Source organism: Chenopodium album, chromosome 8 (genome assembly GCF_948465745.1).
Source record: "Chenopodium album chromosome 8, dcCheAlbu1.1, whole genome shotgun sequence".
NCBI lineage: Eukaryota > Viridiplantae > Streptophyta > Magnoliopsida > Caryophyllales > Amaranthaceae > Chenopodium > Chenopodium album.
In genome coordinates, this window is record NC_137841.1 from 3519963 (window position 1) to 3544261 (window position 24299).

General features: G+C 33.3%; 2 protein-coding genes and 1 pseudogene across 3 annotated transcripts; 1 reads left to right on the plus strand and 2 right to left on the minus strand.

Moving 5' to 3' along the window:
• Window positions 1-370: 370 nt before the first annotated feature.
• LOC145642616 (F-box protein SKIP23-like) lies at window positions 371-2447 on the minus strand. The gene is made up of 2 exons (XM_081693807.1): window positions 2075-2447; window positions 371-1708 (listed from the first exon to the last, which is right to left on the minus strand). Exon 2 carries the CDS (start codon window positions 1535-1537, stop codon window positions 371-373), a length of 1167 nt encoding a protein of 388 aa, XP_081549933.1. The 5' UTR covers window positions 1538-1708; window positions 2075-2447.
• Window positions 2448-6049: 3602 nt separating this feature from the next.
• Window positions 6050-14196, minus strand: LOC145641598 (UDP-xylose transporter 3-like; annotated as a pseudogene). Its single transcript, XR_014115480.1, has 8 exons — window positions 13903-14196; window positions 13614-13800; window positions 9235-9419; window positions 8845-8912; window positions 7852-7984; window positions 7270-7431; window positions 6907-7176; window positions 6050-6496 (listed from the first exon to the last, which is right to left on the minus strand). The product of XR_014115480.1 is annotated as a UDP-xylose transporter 3-like (transcript).
• Window positions 14197-17896: 3700 nt separating this feature from the next.
• LOC145641602 (reticulon-like protein B16) lies at window positions 17897-24229 on the plus strand. Its single transcript, XM_081692453.1, has 6 exons — window positions 17897-18304; window positions 18397-18562; window positions 19679-19859; window positions 19982-20123; window positions 20988-21057; window positions 23871-24229. The coding sequence occupies exons 2-6, from the start codon at window positions 18415-18417 to the stop codon at window positions 24035-24037; spliced, it is 708 nt and encodes a 235-aa protein (XP_081548579.1). The 5' UTR covers window positions 17897-18304; window positions 18397-18414; the 3' UTR covers window positions 24038-24229.
• Window positions 24230-24299: the final 70 nt, after the last annotated feature.

Here is a 24299-nt window from a genome sequence, read left to right on the forward strand (position 1 = left end):
CAGTTTAACTCCTAATTTATTTCTTTCATAAAATATTCATGTCTGCTTTATATTTTAGTTCAGTTCAGCTCTAATAAATTCAGTTCAGCTCAATAAATGTGAACATACCTTTAGAAACTTACTACAATTAACATATAGATACGGAGTAAGCAAGTACCCAAATAGTTTTTCTTTTATACAAGGAAATATCAGTGCAAGACATGTACACATAGTTTTGGTGTGTTAAATATCAAAGTTATTCTCGAAAGGGAAGATCTAAACTCAAAAATACAACAATAAAACTCTGTAAACTTAAGCAAATGTAAATTAATGCTTGTACATTTAAGTTACAAGAATATAAACAAGTTGGAAGACAAAATGGATATTAGATTTAAATTGCAGGACGAAACCACATGGGACAACAATATGAAGAACGTAAGTGGGTGTTATTCTCCAGCTTCAATGGCCGGATGATATTGTCACCCATTTGAAAAACACCAATGTCATGTCCCGCAAGTTTATCTTTGGTGGCACTGGAACCGAACGGGTAAGTATCTGTAAAGTATATGCAATTGCGTTGGCATCCCATCTCAGTTGCACGAACAGCCATAGTTGCATTGTTACCCACAAATAGAGCAACATCTTGCAAATCTTTCAACTCTTCCCAACTCCTGTCATCAAACTGAAACTTGTAAACCTTAAAATTAACTGTCTTGTAATGATCAATATCATGTTCATCTTCTCTGACCATTCCTTCACCGTTTATTTCCGTGTCAAATTTCCTCAATACCAAGAGAAGATCCTGACCAGAATTAACTATGTAGGTAGAGTGATCGAAAAAATTAAGTTGTGAATCCGTATGTAGAAATACAGATTGTATATACGGTACGTAACATCCGTACCAACTCAATGCCAGAGGTTTCTTATTCTGAACATCATCAAGGTTTACCAGTGCAATATTGCCACTCTCATTCACGAATACAAGTCCATCGGTACCAAGATTATCCCTACGATATAATACATCCATAACCCTCGGGCGAAGACCTTCCTGTTGTGGAATTACAATTGGTGTCCACTGTGTGTCCCCGGGCTTGGCAATTGCAGCTCTACGATAGCAATCATATATAAGTACCACCACTAAAGTATCACCTGACACCTTAAGTACAACAGCCCTGTTTATGAAATATGCACGAAGGAATTCACCAGAATTATCCAGAAGGAAGGGGATTGTACGGCGACAAGGGAGATCGAGGCGATCCTTGGTAAGAGGGTTAAATAAGTACATGTTATCATCAATCCCTTGAGTTAGTATCCAACCATGAGACGATCCCCAACAATTCCTTCCATATTCTAGATCACACTCGACATTGTAACATCTAACTTTCTCCTGCGTTAAATCCAACAAGCTTCGAGTAGTATTAATATCATCAAACTTGTCTTCAATACTCCTTGCTGCTACGATAACACTCGACTCTACATGATCGGGTTTTAGATAAGGCCCTATCCATTCATGCTCGGTGATATCCTGGTTGCCATCAGTTAGCATTAGCCACGGCATTTGACACTCCCACTTGTGCTTCAAATTGACTAATTCAGAAGCTTTACGCCACGAACGACACACACCGGAAAAGGCTAGACCGTCCACGAATGATACTATGTGTTTATCGAGTATATTAACCACCAAATCAGTCGGCAGGTCTGCCAGTTAACCTCCATCTTAACTTTTTTCCTGAAAAAAACAAACAAAACACATCAGCAAACATCATCTTAAACAAGCCAACCACATCATAAACTTCAATAACAATTAGAGGATGTACTAATAATGTCAACAATAACAATCATCCAAATTTAATTTACGAGATAGAAACGATTTTGCAGGAAAAAAAACACACCAAGAATTAACCAAATAATCAGTGAATAACCAACCTATTTCAAACAACAATTTAGATCCACCATAAAAACTACCGACCCCACCATCACAAAATTAATCATCCGATATATAAAATAAAATTATAAATAAATAAATAAATAAATAAGACAAAAATTACAAAGTTTATTAATTGAAAGCTCAATCAAAATTTATGAAAAAACAAACCTGGGATTGAAGATTGCCTCCTCACGAATACGCTTACAGATCAGATTAGATGGCATGATTAATAAGGAAGATAAAGTGAAGAAATTTAATTTGGTTTTTGTTTGTTTGATTAATAAGGAAGATAAAAGTGAAAAACCGAACTCAAAAAAAGTTATCGGTGTTGTCTTCACTTCTGAGTTTCCAATGTCTCAAACTTCCCAACTCTTACTATTTATTAAAAAATTAAATGAAAAAAATCGTGACCGCCTATCAAACAATACGCGTTTCATTGTAGATTAGGAAGTAAATTTTTTTGTGTTCGAAAATAGGAAATAAAGTATTTTAACAGATATTAGGAAATAAATCCTTATAACAAAAATTAGGAAACAAATCCTTTTAGAAAGATATTGGAATAAATCCTTTTATTTATTTATTTATTTATTTTTTTTTTTTTTAATTTTTTTTTTTAAAGAAAGTTAGAACAGAAATTAGGAAATAATTTCTTTTTAACTAATTTTTGTTGGATTAGGAGCTTAGAAGTAATTATGTACTCCACATCTAAATTAAAAATAAAAGTAAATAAATTAAGCAAATTTTTTTAAAAAATAAATACTACGTACATAATTATCTACATCTAAGAACTTAGAGATCTATTTGAACTCAATAGCATGACCAGTGGCCCTATAGAAGGCCCCATTAGTATTCTCTTATATATCTCTCATTCTATTCTACATCATTATAATTTTATCGATATAGTACAAGTTGTGTAACATCATTTTTTTTTTTTAAGGTAAGAAGAAGGATCCTACTGAACCGACACTTCTCATAGGTTTAGTCAGCCCAGCTCCACAGGTCATCGCTTTGAAAGTAGAGGGGGGAAACAAGGGAATCCCTCTACTCCCAAGCATTTTGTAGTTGGTGGGGTTCAAACTCATGACCTCAAAGTCACAAGGTGAGTTCCCCAACTTCACCAAGCTTTGCTTGGTATATTATTATTATTATTATTATTATTATTATTATTATTATTATTATTATTATTATTATTATTATTATTATTATTATTATTATTATTATTATTATTATTATTATTATTATTATTATTATTATGGTTTTGTACAATTATAGTATATTAGTATCATACCCATATATATAGAATATACCATCAACATTCTAATATACATGAATTTTATTATCGTCTTTTGTCAAAAAAAAAAAAAAAAAAAGAAAGATATTTTATTACCAACAACCTTAACATTTTATTACTTATACATTCTAAATTTGATTTATTTTTTTAAAGAATTGTAAATTTGATTTAATTAATAGTATGTATTTAATTAGTTTAATATTCTTGTATATGATATTGTAATTACAAATAAAATTATAATATTATTAGTGTTATCTTAATGCATTATCCTTTGAAGCTAAGCTTTAATTAAGACATTAAGAGAATAATTTTAAAAAATTGTTTGAAGTGTAAAAATATTTTTAGAAACAAATGTTAATTATATCGAGCTTCTAACGAGCTTTCGAGTCGAGTAGTGGCTTGCTCGACTCGACTCGTTAGAGTTTTGAATCGATTGTTGATCGAGTATTAATTGAGTAGCCCGCGAGCTGTCTCGTCTCATAAGCAGCCTAATTTTAGTCTCCATCCCTCCCCCCTAGATATAGAATTTGAGAGATAAGGGATTTTGTTTTGTTTCTTGTTCCATCTCGCTCTATAATCCATGTCTCTCTCGTTTCCTCTAAACAAACCTGATGCATAAGTACAACAAATTTGTTTGGATTAAAGCTATAACATCATAGGTAATTGGATAAAATTGGATCATCGTGAAATCTATTAATGTGAGTTACATTTAAAAAAATAAAATTTAAAAAAAAAAAAACAAATATCAAAGATAAGTCTTTAATATACCAATGGGTAGGGAGTTGAGAATTCACTAAAATTCGAGATACCTTATAAAGTAAATTCTCGTAATTTGTACTCCACATGTAAACTCTTCACTCACTCTTACTACAAAACATATTTTATCCACAATGATTATCATAAAATGTTCAAATAAATTTCAAAATCATCTTGAGTTTGTAGCATCATCTATTATTGGACCACCAATGCAATTTAATATTATATAGCTTGAAAGATGTAAAATTATCAAATTGTATCATTCTAAGATTCTATCATGCATTTTCTCAAATTTGTAAGATCTCACAAAATAATTTTACACATTCAATTATATAAGGGTTTGTTCTCTTCAACTTAAGTTCAGTTCAGTTCAGTAAATCAAAACAAGCCCTAAATCACACTAATACAAAATGAAATCCCAATCTTAACAACCCTGCCAACAAGAAACATATAATGAACTCAAGTGAAGACTTTTCAAAGCTTAATGTCTATAGTTTTCATTTCTTTCAAAAAAAAAAAATGTCTATAGTTTTCATAGGAAGGAAAACAGGTCATGTGACACAGGGAATGTAATGGAAGAGGTGAAGATTTTTCATTATCTATAACAAATAATGGGATTAATATTGCCTAAGGGCCTATTTTGATTAACTGAACTGGGCTGAGCTGAACTGAACTTATTGGAGCTAAATTGAACTGAATTGAACTAAATATATTATGAGAGAAGGAAATTAAGATAAGAACTGAACTGAACTGAACTTATTGGAGCTGAACTGAACTGAAAATAAGCTAAAGAGAGCAGGCCCTAAGCCATCATTTTGAAAATCTCAGCGTTTCTTTGTAGTTATGTGAAGTATGTAATATGTATACTCCCTCCGTGTTTTTTTAAGTGACACAGTTTGACCGGCACAAAGTTTTAGGAGATTTTATTAACTTTAATAAAATCAGATGTTAGTGGGATAGGTTGGAGGAATGAGAAATGATAAAGTAAAAGAATGTGAGAGGAAGTGGGGACCATGAAAGGAGTGAGAAATGATAAAGTAAGAGATAGTGGGGTGAATATATATTATTAAAATGTAAGGAATCTAAAAGAGGAAGTGTGTCACTTAAAAAAAAATACGGTCGGAAATGAAAAGTGTGTCACTTAAAAAAACACGGAGAGAGTACTTAAGAGCCAAGGATTGTTATACAGCTAAGATTAATGCTCAATGACACGTTTACTAGAAATGACAGCAGCTAGCATTTTTTGAGTTAAGCGCAGTTTTTTTTTTATTCTATGTAAACGTTTGCAAAGTACAGTCCTTACAAGGGGTCTACAGCATACTGCATACATCTGACGTGTAGCAATGGTGATACCCTAAGGGGTGGCAGCCTAGCAATCCCTAACCCGGCCCAAAGTTACTGAGAGAAACCCAAACCTGAACCGAATCAAACTCGGATTCGACCTAAATTTCATATTTCGTAATAATATTACATTTTACACTATTTTTGATAGTTTCTATGCAAACTCAAAATCGATCCAAAATCTAACCCCAAACCCGACCTGATGACCTGAATTACCACCCCACTATCTTGAAAACATGAGCTTACCCTTATCCCCCTCCTCTTTTCTCTTCTATTTTTCCATATTTTCCAAGTCTTTTCCTACGTATTAACCCCCCTATTGATTGACTAAATAAGACAGGACATAGAGCTTCTGATAGGAAAATTGCGGTGAAATTATTCAGACGACAAAACACACAAGCACAACTTTCTTGAAAATCTACTTCCATTTCGATTATTCCGCAAGCCAAGCAAATTTTGCTACAAGAAGCTCTAGCCAATCATACAATTTTTGCCACTTCCTAAGACATAAAAACACTGCAATATTTCAGAGAAGGATAAATTCCTACATCCAACCAAGCGAGCAACATTTTGCTAGTTAAGAAATATGTAAAATCAGGTAGAATCGTAAATCGAATCGTATGACATGCATAAATCGTAAGATTATAAGATTTAAATCGGGATTTTAATAACAATGATTTCAACATTTATCCTTCTATTTGAGCTAACTTAAACCTGAATATCATGATGGACGCAAAAGATAATAGAGCGGACACTCAAAGCTAAAAGGTGTCAAGAATTATGTATCTTGATGATATATATAGAATCTATGATCATATTTTGCACTATATTAAGAACACGACTAATGATTTATCAATCAATTGGGTTACCAAACTATTTATATGACAAAAATGGTGACAATGAAGGGCAGTTCTCCAAACTCAACAAACTGCCAAGCTATTGCTGAAGGCTCCCATATCACCGTTCATACCTGTTGTTCTACGGGATGACAGCCATTACATGAGAACCCCAGCTAACTGCTAACTCTATTATCTTCACATAAGCAGTTCTCCTAGTGCTGATCAATGGCATACAAAGGCGAGGAACCCATCAAACAAGTTTGTTTGAGTTCCTTAGATGTGCCTCTGGAAAGCTCCCCATCAGGTAGACCCCTTGCCTCCACTTTCCAGATTAATTAAAGGATCAGACTCATCTCCCTTAACCTAGTGGTGATAAAAAAGCCTCAGATATCATCCAAAAAAAAGCTCATTGGTGAAATGATACAGATTACATAAACGACTCACAGCCTGTTTGATAAAAAAAAAATATATGTATGGAAAAATGATAATGAGTTTGTATATAATTCTGCAAAGAATTCCTCATGTCAATATACGAGTGATGCACCTCCATCCCCAAATATGTGTTTCTCCATAAGTTTTCATTTACAACCTCAAAGGTGATATTGACAATTAATAAAAATTTATTTTTTAAAAGGGTAAAAAAAAAAATGAAAAATATTACTACGGTCAATGACATGACACTTCCCTTACAAAACTACATATAAACTCATTACCAATGTTGCTAACCAAACAGGTCGTCAAAGTTGGGAGTTTTTTTCTTGAGAAAACAGTACCTGAGACAATGGAGCTGGTTCAGACGCCTTCTTCTGAGTTTCTCGGGTACAGTAGTAGGAATAAAGAATCATTCCCACCAACGCAATCAAGATTCCAAGAATATTTCTCCAGCTAAATGGATCATGAAGCAAGATGTAGCCAAATGCCAAAACCAAGCATGTTTTCAGATGTCCTAGCACTTGATAAGTGACTGGAGATGTCTTTCCAATCACAAGGAAAGTACTGAAATTAACGGAGACAGCAATCAAACAGGAAATTATGATGAAAGTCTGCAAAACAAATGAAAAGACTTGTCAAACATATAGTTGAAAATAAGGTCACTGGAAAGAGTAATAAACTGAAAAGGAAATCTATCTTCTCACCAATACTTGTGTTGTATAATTGAAAGTAAACACATTTTGATTTGTCAAAAGTTTATCTAGAAATGGCCCAGAGATCAACAGTGTTGCTGCTTGGTAAGGACTTGATTGATACAACAGCTGAGTTGAAGAAACTTTGAACTTCTTCTGGATGGTATTTGTCATCTAGAATGGTATGGTTAAGATCTTAAACAAAAGATACACACACGCACATATATATTTATATATACCTTTTACCAGGCTTATTCACAACATCTTTACATCTACAACAGTCAGCAATGATTTTGAATAGGACAAGATACATTTCAAAGTTACAACTATCAGAAAATTTATCCCTCCATTCAGCACTGAAAGTAAAATAAGATACCTAGCAGTCATTGCTTTGACTGTCAAGATAAGGCGGTATTTCAACCTTTCTGCCACATGCAGAGCTTTCATAAAAACATTTGTCAAAAACTGTGTTTCTGCTAAATTAGCAAGTGAGTTCTATCAAGCTAATTTGTGCAGTCAGAAAAATAAGAGGCATGCACATATAGAAATAACAGAAAGGGAAAGGGCATACTACAACAGTTTCAGAAAGGATACAATCTGCGCAACACAAGTTGTGATCACTGCAAGGAAAGATAAGAAAGATCCCAGAGCATTCAGCTGCAGATCTGTAACAGTTGCAATCCCCACACCTATAAGAAGTACAGCAAGAGAGCTCTGTATGCTTCGGCTGCATGAAGGAGATCACAGAAAACTTTAGTACTGTAAGACATACCAATTACAACAACAAGAACACCATACTAGAGAAAAGTAAAATCAGGGACAGCAGCAGAGCATCTACATTTCCATGTATATACACAAACATTATTTGTACTGCTTTTATCTAATGAAAATAATTTCTTCGCACAAAGATTTGATACAAAATGTAATTACTTTTCAAAGTCAATACTAATGACTGTTGCAGTTCTTTTGGCCTTTTGGGAGCCAAAAAAGGTTATCTTATCCTCTATCTATGTGCGAGCTATACGTACACCTCCGTTCTTTTTTAATTGCAACATGGGGTGTGTGTGCGGTATTTAAAGAGAGGAAAGAGATAAAAAAAAAAGAAAAAAAAAAAGGTGACCCATGTGATGAGTAGGTCAGAGAGATAGAGAGAATCATTGTCCAAATTAAAGTTGCAATTAATTTGCAACTTCCCTAAAAGGAATGGGTTACGGTTAAAAAGAAATGGAGGAAGTATGAACTATCTTTAATTTGGACATGCCCAACAACAATATGCTTTGAATGCATTCTAAATTTCTTGTATTAGTGAGTGTTCCTGTACTTCCTGAAAAGAAGTATGAGATTTTTGAATGATATATATGTATTAAAGGCATTTTATATAAAAAAGAAAATTTTCTATTGTTCCTTGGGAAATGTGACCAAGTGACTAGGACGGAAATGGTAAGAGGTTGTATGAATGTCATGCCAAATTGATTACAAAAACGAGGCAAGCTCATAATTATAAATCGTATTTACTAAAACTCTCTCATAAAGTATGGAATCCAAATCATCTATATACCACAATTAAAATGTCAAACTTCAACCGACCTGAATTGCTTCTTAAAAAAGACAGTTTCCAGAAAGACAGTGCATGGGATGATTGCAAGCTTTGTCATCTGCATAAAACCAAAACAAGAGAACTTCAGCAAATATATTTTAACAGCAAAATGCAAGAACTGGCAAAGTTATTTACAGCTTATAACAGGGACCGGATAATTCATGATTAAACACATAACTAATCTAGAAAATAATTTTAAAAATAAGGTCCTATAACGCTCAACATACAAGCATTTAAATCACAAACATTGAGCACATGTACTCGAGAAAAGGGAATGATTTCAGACCTTAATGACCCATAAAACATCAAGCCTTTTTTTACTTAAGTATATCCTAGTATTATCAATGCAACAGATTACAAGAAATTAGCCAGCTTCATACCTGATAGAAGCCAACGGAATTAAAACCCAAGCTGAGATTTAATAGTCCAATGGATATTCCATTTAGAATGCCAAACCCCAAAACAGCTTTTCGCTCAAAGGGTTTGTGTTCAAATAATTTCATCTTTAAAGCTACATGAAGAGAGCAAAAGGTAACAAGCAGATGCCAGCTCGTCAATGTAGTAGCTGCAGATAGACAAGAAACAACAATAGTTAGTTTACTGTGTACATGCTAAAATACATTCATAACAAAAATTAAAATCTCTGGCACTTCAGGAATAATGTCAAAATTATCAGCTTCAGATAGACACCATTAAAATACGTGTCAAATTGCATCGTTGCAGAAATGGAAAAGTTATTGACTTATTGGCAATTAAGAATTATAATTACATACTAAACAGACTCTAATTCAATATAAGATACTACTTCCATACACTGAGAGGTTGAGACTTCTTCAATATTCTTCCTCAAAGATCCTTATACTAATGCCATAAGATCACATAGAAAATGCCAAAGTCCTTAAGAATACAGTGAGCTGACATAGCATTATCTAGGTGCATGCCCCTTGATTCAAGATATAAGGCACTAAAGCTTTCAAACAAGCTCCAGTCATTAATTTCCTCAAAATATAATAAAAAGCAACTCCCTCAGTCTAGCTACACTACGATTATCAGAGAGAGAGAGAGAGAGGCGGCTATGGGTTTCAATCTATAGGGGAAAATTTGAGAAAATCCTTACCAAACAGGGTATAGAGCAAAGGGAGTAAGAAATTATTTCATACTTTCATCCACATTTTAACACAAATCACTCACTACTTTATACTACCTACATTCCTTTTTGTTGATTACATTTTCTACTATCATTAGTAGCCCATTTAAAACAATCCCGGACTTCTTACAAAAGCCCCACTTATAACACTCTTTCTCAAACCTATTCTTAATTTCTTATATATGCCCCCATACAATAAAATCTCTCTCCGACTCCTCCTGGCTTCTGTTGCTCCTGTAATCTTATCAATCATCTAGGAACAAGGGTAGTATAATTAGCATAAGTATATTATGGGAGAAAATTAAAGGTTAAGGGCAGTTCTTGAAAAGCGCAAGCACCATATACATTGAAAAAATGCAACGTGTGGCACAGAGAAGATGTTTTGCAAGGTGTTTGTTCTTTCCAGTATCGATTAATGACTTTAGAACAGTTAGATTACACAATGTTTGCTACTTTACTCTTCAGTTAACAAGCCTAAAATTACATGCATTCAAGCAATATTATCCAAGGAGATGGAGAAACAGCACAACAGCTGCAGAATTCTCTTAGAATAATAAATTAACAAGTGTGAGTTACCCAACAGGTTCACAAGTTACCAATTGCATCATGCATAAAGTTTTATGTTTTACTCTTCATCATCCTCACAGTACCTAATCATATCCTCAAAATCTGCATTAAAGTTCTAAGCAATGACAACCCTAGAATCTGAAATCACCATAAGAACTGGTTTACAGGGTGTTTGGCTTTCAGTATTCATTTTGCATTCATAACTTGTAAGGAAAATCTAAAGACACCCCCTTCTTATCAATTCTGTTATAATGTAACATACTAACATCCATCAATCAGAGATAACTCAATAACTAAAAGCAATTAAAACTAACATAAACTTCCTCCATCCATTGGCAGTATTTGCATATTCCATCCAAAAATATTTTCTTTTTCTCCCCTCCATAAAAGAAACTTTATTACCATGTAACATAACACTCTCTCTTTATCCACTATAGATTTAATGCCACATTTAACGTATATACTTAAAATTTGTGACAAACCCAAAAGTATAATTTTTTAAGGAGTGGATTGAGTTATCTATATACCCCTTTAGGTAACATCACTTCAGCAACGATCATCAATTTAATTATAAGAACAAAAATAGATAGGAGTATAGGACATTCATTAAGATGCTTTTGCTTCAAGCTTCAAGAACTGTGTTGGCTCTTTATGTTTGATAATGAACCATAAACAACTTAGCACTTCAATCACAATCATAATTAAGTCCCTGGTCATGTAAAGCGCGCACTATCAACAGACTTTGGACAAATGGTTGACTCACGTAAATTTATTTGTCTAAGTGGATAGCACACGATTTTTCTAACTAGACATGTTAAAATTATTAGATACTTTTGGCACAGTATCAAGTGATTCAATACTTCAGCCCTATATGCCATAATTCCATATCAGATATCATACATACCATTGCCAGAAACCTGGCAATTTGTTGACGCGAGATTTTATTTCCCTCCTAATGATTATCATAAATAAAACTAAACACTAAATAAAAATTTAAAAAAAATTAAATTTTTTTTTAAAAAAGTATCCATTAAATAGTCAATGACCTCATAGGTTCATATAAAAAGTAGTTTATAACACTTCTTTCTAATTTGGCAGATAACTACCTATTAAGACATTATATTAGAAGAACAAAACCTTGAGTTATTAACAGCCAGATATGACCAATCATTGATCACTGTTCAATTGTTAGCTGACCACTGTTCTATCTATGATTAGAAAATGCTGATAATTATAAATCAAATTAGGTCAATTTCAGCTTAAAGTTTCCTGAATAATAGGGTTTTTTTTTTTTTAATGAAGAATATACTCAATATAAGGTAAAGAATTTGTCACATTGTTGTAAAAAGAAAACTACTTGTCACGTGGACAATTACAAGCATTTTGGAGAGATTACATTTTAGATAAGACTCATGATGAAGGGTGTTAAGCTTGCCTACATTTTACGTGAACCTATGAAGTAGGATGGTATGTTTGTGCAGGGATGAAGCAGAAGCTACTCAAGCTACTGCCATAGGGGGGGCATAGACATTATCAAAAACATATAATGACCCAAATACATAACATGTAGTTTTCTATAATGTTTCAAAAGAAAAGTTGTGGGTTTTTTTTTTTTTCTTTTTGCTGTCAAAAAAAAGAAATACAGCTATGAAATCATACAGCTTTTTGTTTTTAAAAGTTCCATCATTAGATTTAACGAAAGAGTACCAGATCGAAGAGACTCGACACCCTGCAATAACATGACTTGATGTGGATCCTGTAGGATCTAGGATGTCAAGACACAGTAGAATGTTCATTTCTAACAAGTCAAGATTGGCCAACAGGTAATTAAAATAAATTATAAGAAAAAGAAACACCTTTTTTACATGAAAAGGTGACAAACATAAGACAAATAATTTGAATGTAGGACTCTTATTGGTTGAAATCAATTCCGTGCACATAGCCACATAGGTCACCACAACTATTTGAAGACTGCTGCAATATTTACTCATGATTAATGTACTCCGTATCATTGTCGGTTTGCGAAAACTAGCTTCTCCATGTTAAATGTTACCAAAAAAAATAGTTTATGCTCCCTTCTTTGTCTGATGAAAAAGACTACATGGGTCATCAGCCAAAAAAATTACAGGCCATGACCCACAATAACAAAGGATACACTTACTAGATTTCAATGATAACTGGATTCCAACCTCAGAAAAAAACTTAATGGAAGGTACATCTTATCATTTGATAATTTTATACAAATTACCACTGTTAATCTATAGCAACTAGAAATACTAGCCCATGACATGAGATGTATTGAAGATAAAAAAAATCACATTTCCAAAAGGGCAAGATATTAGAACACCGAAGCATTACATTACAATGTGTCTTAGCCTCAAATAGTACCACAAACCCACTACCTCCCATAATAGACATTATCATTCAAAGCAGTGTAATCCATCTTTTGCAGGACGTGGTAGTAATGAATCACCAAAGATCTCAATTCTATGGATACAGTGTCAACTAAAACAATCATAACTCAATATACAGGTTTTCAAGCGTGTGCACCCTACTTCTCCACAACACTTAATAGCTAGAAATCAGATTTAAGTTCCATCAAATTCATTCTGATGAGGAACGGCCATTTAAAGCGCGGAACACAATCCCATTTCTTGGACATCCTAAAATCCCAAAATTAAAGTAAACCATAATCCCCTTCATTTCAAACAACGCCCACTTCCTCTTCCTCGTGAAGCATAAATAGATCACTATATCTAAAATCATAGAATTCTCAATACCACTCCAAATCAAGAACCAGTACAGCTTAAACCCGAGCTGTGTTCACACATTGGATTCACATAAACATATCATTTAATAACACCGATTCACGCGTGACATTGCCATTAATCGCATACAGTTAGGCCTTAAGGTCACATATATCAAAATCAATTAAAAACAATAGCACTTCATCAAATCAACAAGAAATTGAAGAAATTAAAACCTTATCAGCTAAACAATTAATGGACATTAATAAAAACCCAAAATTGAATTATAAGAACTTACCAAATTGAAAACCCAAAGTACTAATAAGGGCTTTATTGCAAATGACAATTGAAACAGAAGATACAACTGAGAGACTCAAAGCCCCAACAGTTCCAAGCTGAAATCCACCCCTATTTTCACCCATTTTTCTTTTTACCCTTTTGTTGTATTTCGTCGGTTATCACTGATCAATCTTCCACTTCAAAACCTACCCACAAAAAAAATCAGAAACAAGAACATCAAAAAATGAATTTCTTTTTCAAAAAAGAAAGGAAATTTTGGTAAAAATTGAAATTGAAGAAAATCCCACCTCGAAATTTGGGTAAAGATCATGAATTTTGACAAATTTGAGAGAATGTAGAGCAGATCTGATTGGAAGCAAGAAAAGGGGTAGTAGAAGGGTAGGGTGATGAAAGGTAGAACACTATTTATTAAAATTACTTGGTTTTTTAAATGAAAATAAAAAATTGGGTGACAAATTATATTTAAGAATAAGAATAAGAAAGAAATAAAAATGAAAAGGGAAGATCTTGCCTTTAAATGAAAGTTATATATTGGCGAGTTGAACGCTCAAGTTGCGCTGTCGATCTCGAAATGCTGGTAGTAGGATACTACCTAACAGTAGTAAGCAAGGATCTTCCCTATTTTTTTTATATTTTTTTTTTTCTCAAATCTTGATTTCGGATGGCCAATTAATTAATTAATTAAATAATACGGAGTATTTCGTACTTACATACTCATATTTAATACCATATATATAACAAATGAATTGAGACAAGAAAACAGAGAACTTTTATTTCAATAAACATTATAGTTCATATTAAGACATACGGAGTAATATTTAGTGTCTACAAAGAAAACAATTGATAGTTTAATTATTTAATTACTAAAATCTTATGGAAATTTGGATATGCTCACACATGATGACGTGGACTTCAAATAAATAATGTCTCCGAGTGAAGGTTGTCTTGAACATATTTGAGAGTAAATTATAGGATATCATAAAGCTAAGTTTTTAGACATCTTATTATTCGAGTATATAATTCATTAACATCAAGCAATCTAATATAGGGAAAAAATATATATATATCATGTGCATATTAGTAGATTATATTTTTATGAGTGTAGAAAAATAAAGATATGATGAATTAATATGAGAAAGAGAACATTGATCTCGTTCGTGATATTCTCGAAAACTAGGTTAACTTGGCATCATTATTAAGGCTGGGATAACGTTTAAACTAACTCCCATATTGGTAAGCATCCTATAATTTATTCTGCTCATTCTATTGAGAATTATCTCAAATTATGACTCATTTGAAATCTTATTTTACAATGTCTCATATGAAATGGATTAGAGTGCTCTACTCGAATTTCAACTTATTCACCAAGGTAATGAACAACTTATATTATTGTATAATACATTTGATTATATTATTCAAAGATTCGTCATGACACTTTTGAGACAAACCTTTAGTCATTGAGGACCTTTAATTTGTAGCCAAGCCTAGTCATTTGTTAAATTCCGAAGGGGAAAAAATCTCTATTGTTTGGGGATAGCAAAGCACTTCAGTCGTGAAGATGCAAACATTACAAAACAAGCTTGAATCTCCAAAAGCACCTCGTCACATAGTGATACACATGTATGGTTTTGATTACCATGCCCATCACCTTAAGAGCCTTATCAAGGACTAAGCTAAATATGACTTGTAATCAACTTTAATTGATTTACATTATTATTTCTCCATGAACTACATGTTCAGTACATCGCAACAAGTATGTTGACACATAGAGAATATATTCGATACGACTTCTAATCGAGTAGCATAATGCGCTCTGACACGATGAATACAGAAATCAAGATAGGAACTCAAGAGAGTCATCTTTTTGGTGCAGATTCGAGAACGATATCACTACTTTGATGGCTACTACAATTTAATGTAGGGAGCATATTAGAGATTATTTAGGGTTCCCTTATGTTACTCTTTGTATGAAGAATCATTGGATGACCATATTATTTATGCCTTCACATACATCGTTTAGTTATAAGGACTCCTTGTATAGTCCTCTTTGTTCTTTCTCCATTATATTGAAGAGAAAAGGTTGAACCCCAACCCACATAGCAGGCCTAGATGTCTAGTTGATCAAACCAGGTAAATACTTGTATTCTTTGTTTATCTTCTTTATGGTTTTCTCGTTCTTATTATTATTTTTGGTGTTTAGAGAGCCACAAGGTCGGGGAATGAGAATCGATCCCAATATCGATCTCTTGGAATCGGGAGGGGGGCTCTAACCACTTGAGTTATCCCTCACTCTCTCTCGTTCTTATTATTTCATTGATTATTATCTCATATTAATCAAACATTTCACCTCCAATCTGTCATCAACTCAACATGATAAAATTCATTGTTAACACTTTGTATTACAATATAAACGAGTACGAAGTAATATTTGAGGATATCAACTTTGTAAATCAGTGATCTTTTAAAACATAAAATGACAAAGCTACCTTTTGTTTATTAGCTAAAATGACGATGTTACCCTCATTTATTAGCTGAAATGGCTAAACTACCCCTAATTTACTATTTTTTTTTTTTGTACATTAAACTTATAATTTTTTTTTCCCTCATAGTCTTAATACTAGATTAGCCCCGTGCGATGCACGGTTTTAACAAATAAAACTGTACTCCTTAGTGTTGAACTTGCATATATACTACAAAGAATCTTCTCGAGTGAGGCGTTAGATAACTAATTAATATGTTACTTAAAATAGTACTCCGTATTAAGTTTGTAATGCATGACAACATTACACATCAATCGGATTATTAATATTAATTTTACTTTAATATTTCCACATTTTTGCCATAGATAATATCATAAGCCTATGTTGTTATATTAAGTGATATATTACTAATAATACAATCAACACTTTCAATATAATTGACCTGTAGTGGTCAACTTAAACACCCAAATTATCAAATACAGAGAAATACTACAAAGTTCAATTTATCAATCTTTGAAAGAAAAAAAAAAGGTATCATCATCAACATATTCAATAGTATGTCAAAATATTAAGGTGGATGATTTTTTTTTTTTAAAAAAAAAAAAGAAAAAACACACAAAAAATAAATAAATAAAAAATGTATCAAGAAAATATTATGTTTTGAAAAAAAAAATAAAAAATCAAAATTCTTGTATTAAGAAGCAACCCCAACAATATAATTAATCATTATTTAAAAGCAAGTCAATCATTAATATGAATTCGAAGTAGAAAAACAACTATCCGTTAATATCCCTGCATTTTAGGAAAATAGTAGTCAATTTATTTTATTACTTGTAATTTAAATTATTAATTTATGTAAAATGTATAGTAACTTGGGATAAATACAAAAACAATTATACCAATTCAAATCCCATTATTTTAGTAAATAATAATTTACTGATGTAACTTTAAATGATAATTTTTTTTTTCTAAAATAAGCCATACAATTGAGCGGGAAAATGTTTCATAATAAGTCGACACGTATACAATTTTGGGAAAAAGATGACGTCAATGGTTGCTACTTTAGTTTAGAACGATTTCCCTTAATATTGTTAAAATAGAAATTAATTCCCATTATGCTTCGTTTTAAAAACAAATTCCCAAAGTAGTGTCCACGTAGGATTGGTTTTTGGTTCAACTTAAAACCGCTAACGGTATTAGCGGTTTTGCAATTTTTGTAAAATAAAGTCAAAGAGACCTGTTTTTATTAAAAGGCGGTCTCTTTGAAGTTATAAGTGTAATTGTCAACGCTCTCTTTTCTTGTTGTGGGCTAAGAATTAACAAGGACACAAAGAGACCTGTCGTATTGAAAGGCGGTCTCTTTGAAATAATTTTCCTGTAGACTATGCCTTGTGAATTAACCAAGGACGCAAAGAGTCCTGTTATTGTTAGAGGCGGTCTCTTTTTTAAAACCGCTATTACCATTAGCGGTTTTAAGTTGAACCAAAAGCAAAAAAAAAAAACGATCCTACGTGGACACTATGTAGGGAATTTATTTTTAAATCAATGTATTATGGGAATTGATTTTTATTTCAACAATATTATGGGAAATCGTTCCTTTAGTTTATTTATAGATAGATAGATTTACTTGTAATTTTAAATTAATTTTGAAATAAAATTTAATACCCATAATTCCATAATTGAATGCAAAGCAAGGAATAGTTCTTTTTGAATTTTGATGGGATAGGTAGGGTCCATAGGCCCATAGTCATAAACCGCTAACAACGCAATTTGTATATAACTAGGAAACTAAGATTGACAATTGAGCTAGGTAACAAACCATACATTGCATCACCAAGCTAATTAACCAATTTTCATTAGCCTTTAATCGAATATAATTTTGCTAAATTTGACTTTAAACACAAACGTGCTACCACTTTTTATATCGTCATCTTGATTCTTGACCTTCAACCCTTTACACATTGGTTAGATCAAAACGAAAATCACATTGGGTGACGTTCTCTTCCTTTGTTTAATTTGACCCAAAAATTTTATAAACCTCCCCAAAAAAAGTTTTATCTTCATAAATTTTCAATCTTGCTAGAACCCAGAAACAAATATGTTGAAAAATCAAGGTTAATTGGTCAATTGGGGTTGCTGATTTGACAAATTTGGTTGAGTAAATGTTACGCTCAGACCTCCATTGATGCTTCAACTCATATTTCCTCAAGTGGGTATTTCATAATTTTCTTTGATTTTCTAAGAAATTAATGATTTTGTTTTTGTATGATGCTAATTAATTTTGGTGGCAAATTTTTTCAGGGTGTTTGATGTGAAATAATGGAGCATTTACAAGATCAGAGTACTAGTGAGCTGGATGGTGAACAAAAGAGGGATGTTGGTGGTATTACTTCAACGTCTTGTAGCTCAGTTTACCGTTTATTTGGGCGGCAGAAGCCGATGCATCAGATAATGGGAGGTGGGCAAGGTAAAAATTATATGCTTTATCATTACTGTTTTTTTTTTTTTTTTTTTTTTTTTTTTTTTAAGTTGCAAAGGGCAATGATGTAGACGGGTTTGATTTTAGGTTAAGGTGTATGATCATTATTTTGTTTTTACTCGAGTTTGATTAAGTTTGTTTGTTGTGACTTGTGAATTTTATGAATGATGGTGTTACATGTGTTTGCAATTTACATATGTGATTCTTATTGAATTGGATTTTGAAGAAGGCTTTTGCTTAAGGGCTGCAAAGAGTGCTTTATCGTCCTCAAATTGTGAAACTATGGTTATTCGGGATGAAAGCATCAAAATTTAACCTTTCCTAGACTTAGAAACAGGTCCTTTTCAAGCTCTCATGTTGAATAGCATTCATAAAAAATAGGTAAAAAAAACATTGGATCCATTCACCGTCTTGTTGTTGCAGAACTCGTGTAATCCATTGACCTTGTATTTTCCCTCAAGAATGGATATGTCGATTTCCTTTACACATTTACACCTATGTATATGCACCTTAGAGATTGGTGCTTGGAACCTAAATCGTTCACCTTTTCAGTTTACTGTAAGATAGTGCTGTCTTGCGTTCTAGTGGGAGGGTTGGTGGTTTTGGGGAAGTGATTGAAGGAACGCCAAATAAGATGATCTAGACCTTTGCCCTTCTTGATATGGGGTAATAAAAACTGTATTGCTTCTTCATATTACTTTGAAGACCGTTGGAGGACAAACTCTTCAATTCATCACTTGTATCTCATGATACCATCCATATACCTCTGTTATTTATCAAATACAAATGAGTTTGGTGCGCTATTTGTTTGTTCCGTGCTTTTTTGAGGTGTCAAGATTGTTGAGGTATGCATTAAATAAGCCCATTGTTAGGTTTAGGATGACAATTTCTAGAGTTTGTAATCATTTTTTTACCATATGGTGATTCTTTGAGGAAAACTCCTGTTTACTTTACAACTGTCTCCAGCTTTGTAGTCCTAGTAGACCCTTTTAGTTGACTAGGAAACTTCTGACTTTTTACTTTAGGGCTTATACTTAAGGAGTATTAGATTCTGTCGTCATTGAAGTTGCATTGTTTGATTCATGTTTCGTTCTCTGTGCTTAGCTGCTGATGTGATCTTGTGGAAGAAATGGCACTTGTCTTGTGGGGTCATTGCTGTTGCTACTGTTGCATGGCTATTGTTTGAGCAATCTGGATTACCATTCTTATCAGTAAGCTCGGATGTCCTGCTCATCTTGATAGTTTTGCAGTTCCTTCGCGCCAATTATGCTGTTGTAACAAATAGGTCTGGCTTTCACTTCACTTCTTTTTCATATTAATTATTTCCTTGTCCATAATCTCATAGTTGATCAGCTCTCCATGGGTCAGCTGCTTAGAGCATCATAGGTTTTCTTTGATTTCCTGCAGACAGTTGGAAGAACTGCCTGAACTAGAGTTGTCAGAAGATTTAGTTACCTCTGCTGCTGCATCTTTTCGTGTCAAAGTTAACTATTTTCTGTTGATGGCACATGATATCACACTTGGCAAGGACTTCAGATTGTTCTTTAAGGTATGATGTCAATCTATGAGAAGCTGAGACTCCTGAGAGCTTTAATTTTCAATGAATGAATACGTCTGTTTCTGCTGTACATTGCAAGAATTTTATTTTCCCCATGTTTGAAACCATGGGACTTGCTGGTCTTAGCTGTTGAACTTCTCAAAATGTCCATTTGTCAAGTATAATCAATTCAACTTACAATGCTCCCATATGTTCCTTTATCTGCTGTAAAAATTTCTGCAGAAGCAGTTGTTTTATTTACTTTTTGAGTATGTATTATATACTTACAATCTCAATTTACATTGCTTTTTGGATAGAAATTTCTCCTACTCCCTCTTATCCTATTTGTTCTTCCCGTTTTCAATTAGGATTTTTTTTTTTTTTTTTTTTTTTTTTTTTTTTTTTTTTTGTGTGAATGTGCCAATATTTATTACTTTTTTCACTTTTTAGAAATTATTTTTCACTAATTAAGTTTTCTCATGTATAATTCCAATTTTTAATCATCAATCTATCTTCCCAATTGCCACATCGATGACCTTGTTCCTTTTATTTTGTCATTTTATTTTGTTTAGAAAAGTGGGACTATTTAATGTAATTCATTGCTATTATTATAATATTTCTCATTAAGATTCTCCAGTCTGATTTTACTTCCCAATTCCAAATGGGAAGAACAAATAGGATTGGAGGGAGTGTAAGATAATCTTCAGCTTTTATTTTATTTTATTTTATTTTGCTAGTTCTGATTATTTCAGTCAACATTGTAGATTTATTGTGCGGTGTGTGCCATTTGAACCCCTTATTCCCTTACTATTCCTATTAATTACTACAAGTCATTTGTGTGTAGAATTTTCTTACCATGATTCTTTCTTATTTCAGGTGGTGGCAGCGTTGTGGCTCTTTTCTGTTGTTGGTAGCTTATTTTCTTTCTTTACGCTTGCTTATGTAGGTATGGAGATCTATCCTTGCTTTTATTTTACACTTTAAACATATTATATTTGGTGCCTTGCATAGACATTTTTTCTACCCTTGCCAAGATTTTTTCTATTTTACTGCTAGTATTTTTTATGTTCTCGAAAGACTCGAATGATGAAAGTATGCATAAAATTCAAGTATGAAAGCAACAAGTGATGCTTACATCCAGATGAGCAGAATTGGTGAAATGGGTTTGCGATTTGAATGCTAATAGATCTTTTAGTGGTTGGAGACTTTGCACATATTGTTTTGTTGCATAAGTTGCACCCTTATGGCCTTATGCTTGTTTGTATTAATGAGTGCAATCGTGCTTGGATAGTTTGGTTGGTGATTGATGCACTCTTGTGATGTTAATTATTTGTTGTGCAAAGTGTTTGGAGTTAGAGGAGAAGTTTAGGTTAACCAAATTCAATCATTTTTGGTTGAGACTCGCGATATTGGGTTTAAAGTTGACCTGGATTGATGGTGTTCAACAGAAGTGCTTTGGGGCTTTGGGAGCACATGGCAGCTGATAGAATAGAATGGTAGAGAAGGATTAATGTAGATGACTTCATGATTCTTGTGATATAGTTATAGTTATTAGCCCTCCTTTTGCAAGGTAAAAGGAACCTTTAGTAAGAGGAAGGAATGTTAGATTCGTCGTAAGGATTTGAGGCTCATGAAGGATCAGAACCCCTCGAGGATGGCAATTTATATTTTATATGAATGGTGTTTTATGAGGTGATGCTAATCTGGGCAAGATTTTACCACTTCTTGAATGTTAATAGTCTTATTTCATTACCTTTTCCCCTTATTCTAAAGACAATAATTACCTTGATATTGTGGGGCTGTAAACTTGCTAGGAACTTCATCCAGATGCATACTACTGTCTAGCACTTCATAAAACCAAACAATTTGAAGTATGATCTTGTTGTGCTTTTGGCAAAGTGTACCTAGCATATTGAAATTTGCTGTGTGTGCAACAAAGAGGTAAGATTTGATTACAGTTCAATCCCATGTTTCTAAGGATTAGATTATAGTTTTTCACATTGGGCTTGCTCGAATTACTGGGTTACTGGTTTACATGTAATATTAAGATAAAATAACTTTATCTGCACAATAGCTGTCTATGCCTGTGCTATTCTTGGAGTCTGGATGGCATATTGAAGCTGTACTATAAAACTCTTTAACGTGCTCTGGTTTCTCATGATTTAAAGTAGCTGAAGACAGCTCAAGGATAAGGATAAGTTAATTTTTCTTCCTGCTTGGCCCTCTCCTGGCTGCCCGTAAACGATGCTATGTAATCTGAGGCAGGGCAGCCATAACATTCTACCTATTCTCATTGCTGGAGAAAGGGGTTGGATTTTGTCAAGGAAAACAAAGTTGGGACCCAGCTGCTGGTGGGATATGACAAGTTCATGATGTATGCAGCCTTACCAATTAACTGGCTGAAGAGCAAAATTCCTCTGAGCTGACTAATTTTGGTGAACTGGTTAGGGTGAAAAAAATCCATTTTAGCGGGAGAAGATTGTTTGCTAGAGAGATCTAGGCATACTGGGCAACATGACGAATCCCAGCTTTGTGGGGCTACATCTAACCCTGGACTCAGCATTGCTTTACTCAGGAAAGCATAGAATATGTTTAGTATCAGTAACCTAGTTCTGGAAAACAACTTGGTTTGGCTTTGCTAGATCACTTAATATAGCACACATTCCCACTGACTTGTACAAAGCAGATGCTTTCTCTCTTGAAGAATTTGTAGGTATTAACTACGGAGTATTGAAGTATGTAACAGAGATAGAGCCATAGAGGGAAGTTGAGCAACAGCAGTGTTCACTTTCTTTGGCTTTTCTTTATTGTAAAGTCTTCTTTAGGCTGGCTCAATTTTACAAGCCCAATATTGGTTGTTAAGCCACTGGAAAGACATTAGTTTTTTGTGGCAGATATTCAAATTCGTCAACCAACTAATTTGGATTACTGTTGCCTAGTGCCTACGTTCCCTTCTTAATTATTCAGTGTCCCTATTTGGATAAGATTCCTTGACAAATTTTACCCGTGCTGGAATACAGTGCTTTGCCAATACATATCCTTAGATGCTGGTAGCTTCCAAGAAGCTTTTAATTTCTGGCTATTTTACTGATAATTTTACTGATAATCTGCTTTTGTGCTGATTTAGGAATTTTTCCTTTCCTGCCGATTATTAGGGTGTACCTTTTGTACTTGCTTTTAACATTGGCTGCAAGCGTATTGACAGTTTTGACACTGATTTTCTGGTTACAATTTCCCCTAACCTTGTTTGGGATCTTATTTTGTTGTGCTTAACACGAGGGCATCTTGTAAAATATGTTTATTTAAAGCATAATTGACACAGGTAGGGGAACAAAAAAAAAAGTCTTGGTATGCAATTACTAAGTTACCCTTCAAAATCTGGAACCCATTTCAGTTTTTCGACCTGTCGTTGCATAGGCCAACAACTACCTTTACCCATTATGTGTGGCCGTAGATCATGGTGTACCTTCGCCTGTTCTGGCCTTACCTCCCCTTTTCTATTCTCAGCTCTTGGTTATTATTTCTTTGGAATCCAGAGTCATGGTATTCTGTGTTTGTTAATTATTTTTTTATTTTTTTTTTTTAAGAATTGAAGGTTCTTTAATCTTTTCCTCTCGCATTGCGGCATTGGTCTCTTGGAGTATGTTTGGCACACTACTTGGATCTGTTGGGTGATATCACTTGCTTTAGAAATGCTCTGTTTTAGAGTGTTTTGTGAATTTTGTATTTCCTCTCACCTCTGAAATTTGTTGCTCACAGGCACTATAATTTTTGTTACAATTCCGGCTCTGTACAGCAGATATGAAGAGAAGGTTGATAAATTTGCAGGCTTTCTACACAATAGATTTTCAAGGCAGTACAAAGTTGTCGATGAGGATATTGTTAGAAGACTCTCTCGAAGTACATCTAAGGACAAAGATGAATGATCTTAAGACCAAGTTGTACAGGATTTCAGTAGGCTTTTTTTAAAGTTCAGAATGAGACTTGGTTATATTTAGCTTTCATATATTGCATTTGAAAAACTTGTTGCTATTCTCTGATTAATTTCTTTCATACAACACAGAAAAAATGCACTACCTAATTCTTTGATATGAACATTTACATGATGCTGAGGCAAAGGGGCGAACTTTTTGCTGTTATACTATGCTTGAAGCATGAATGTGTGCAATGCCTTATACTGTGTTTGTT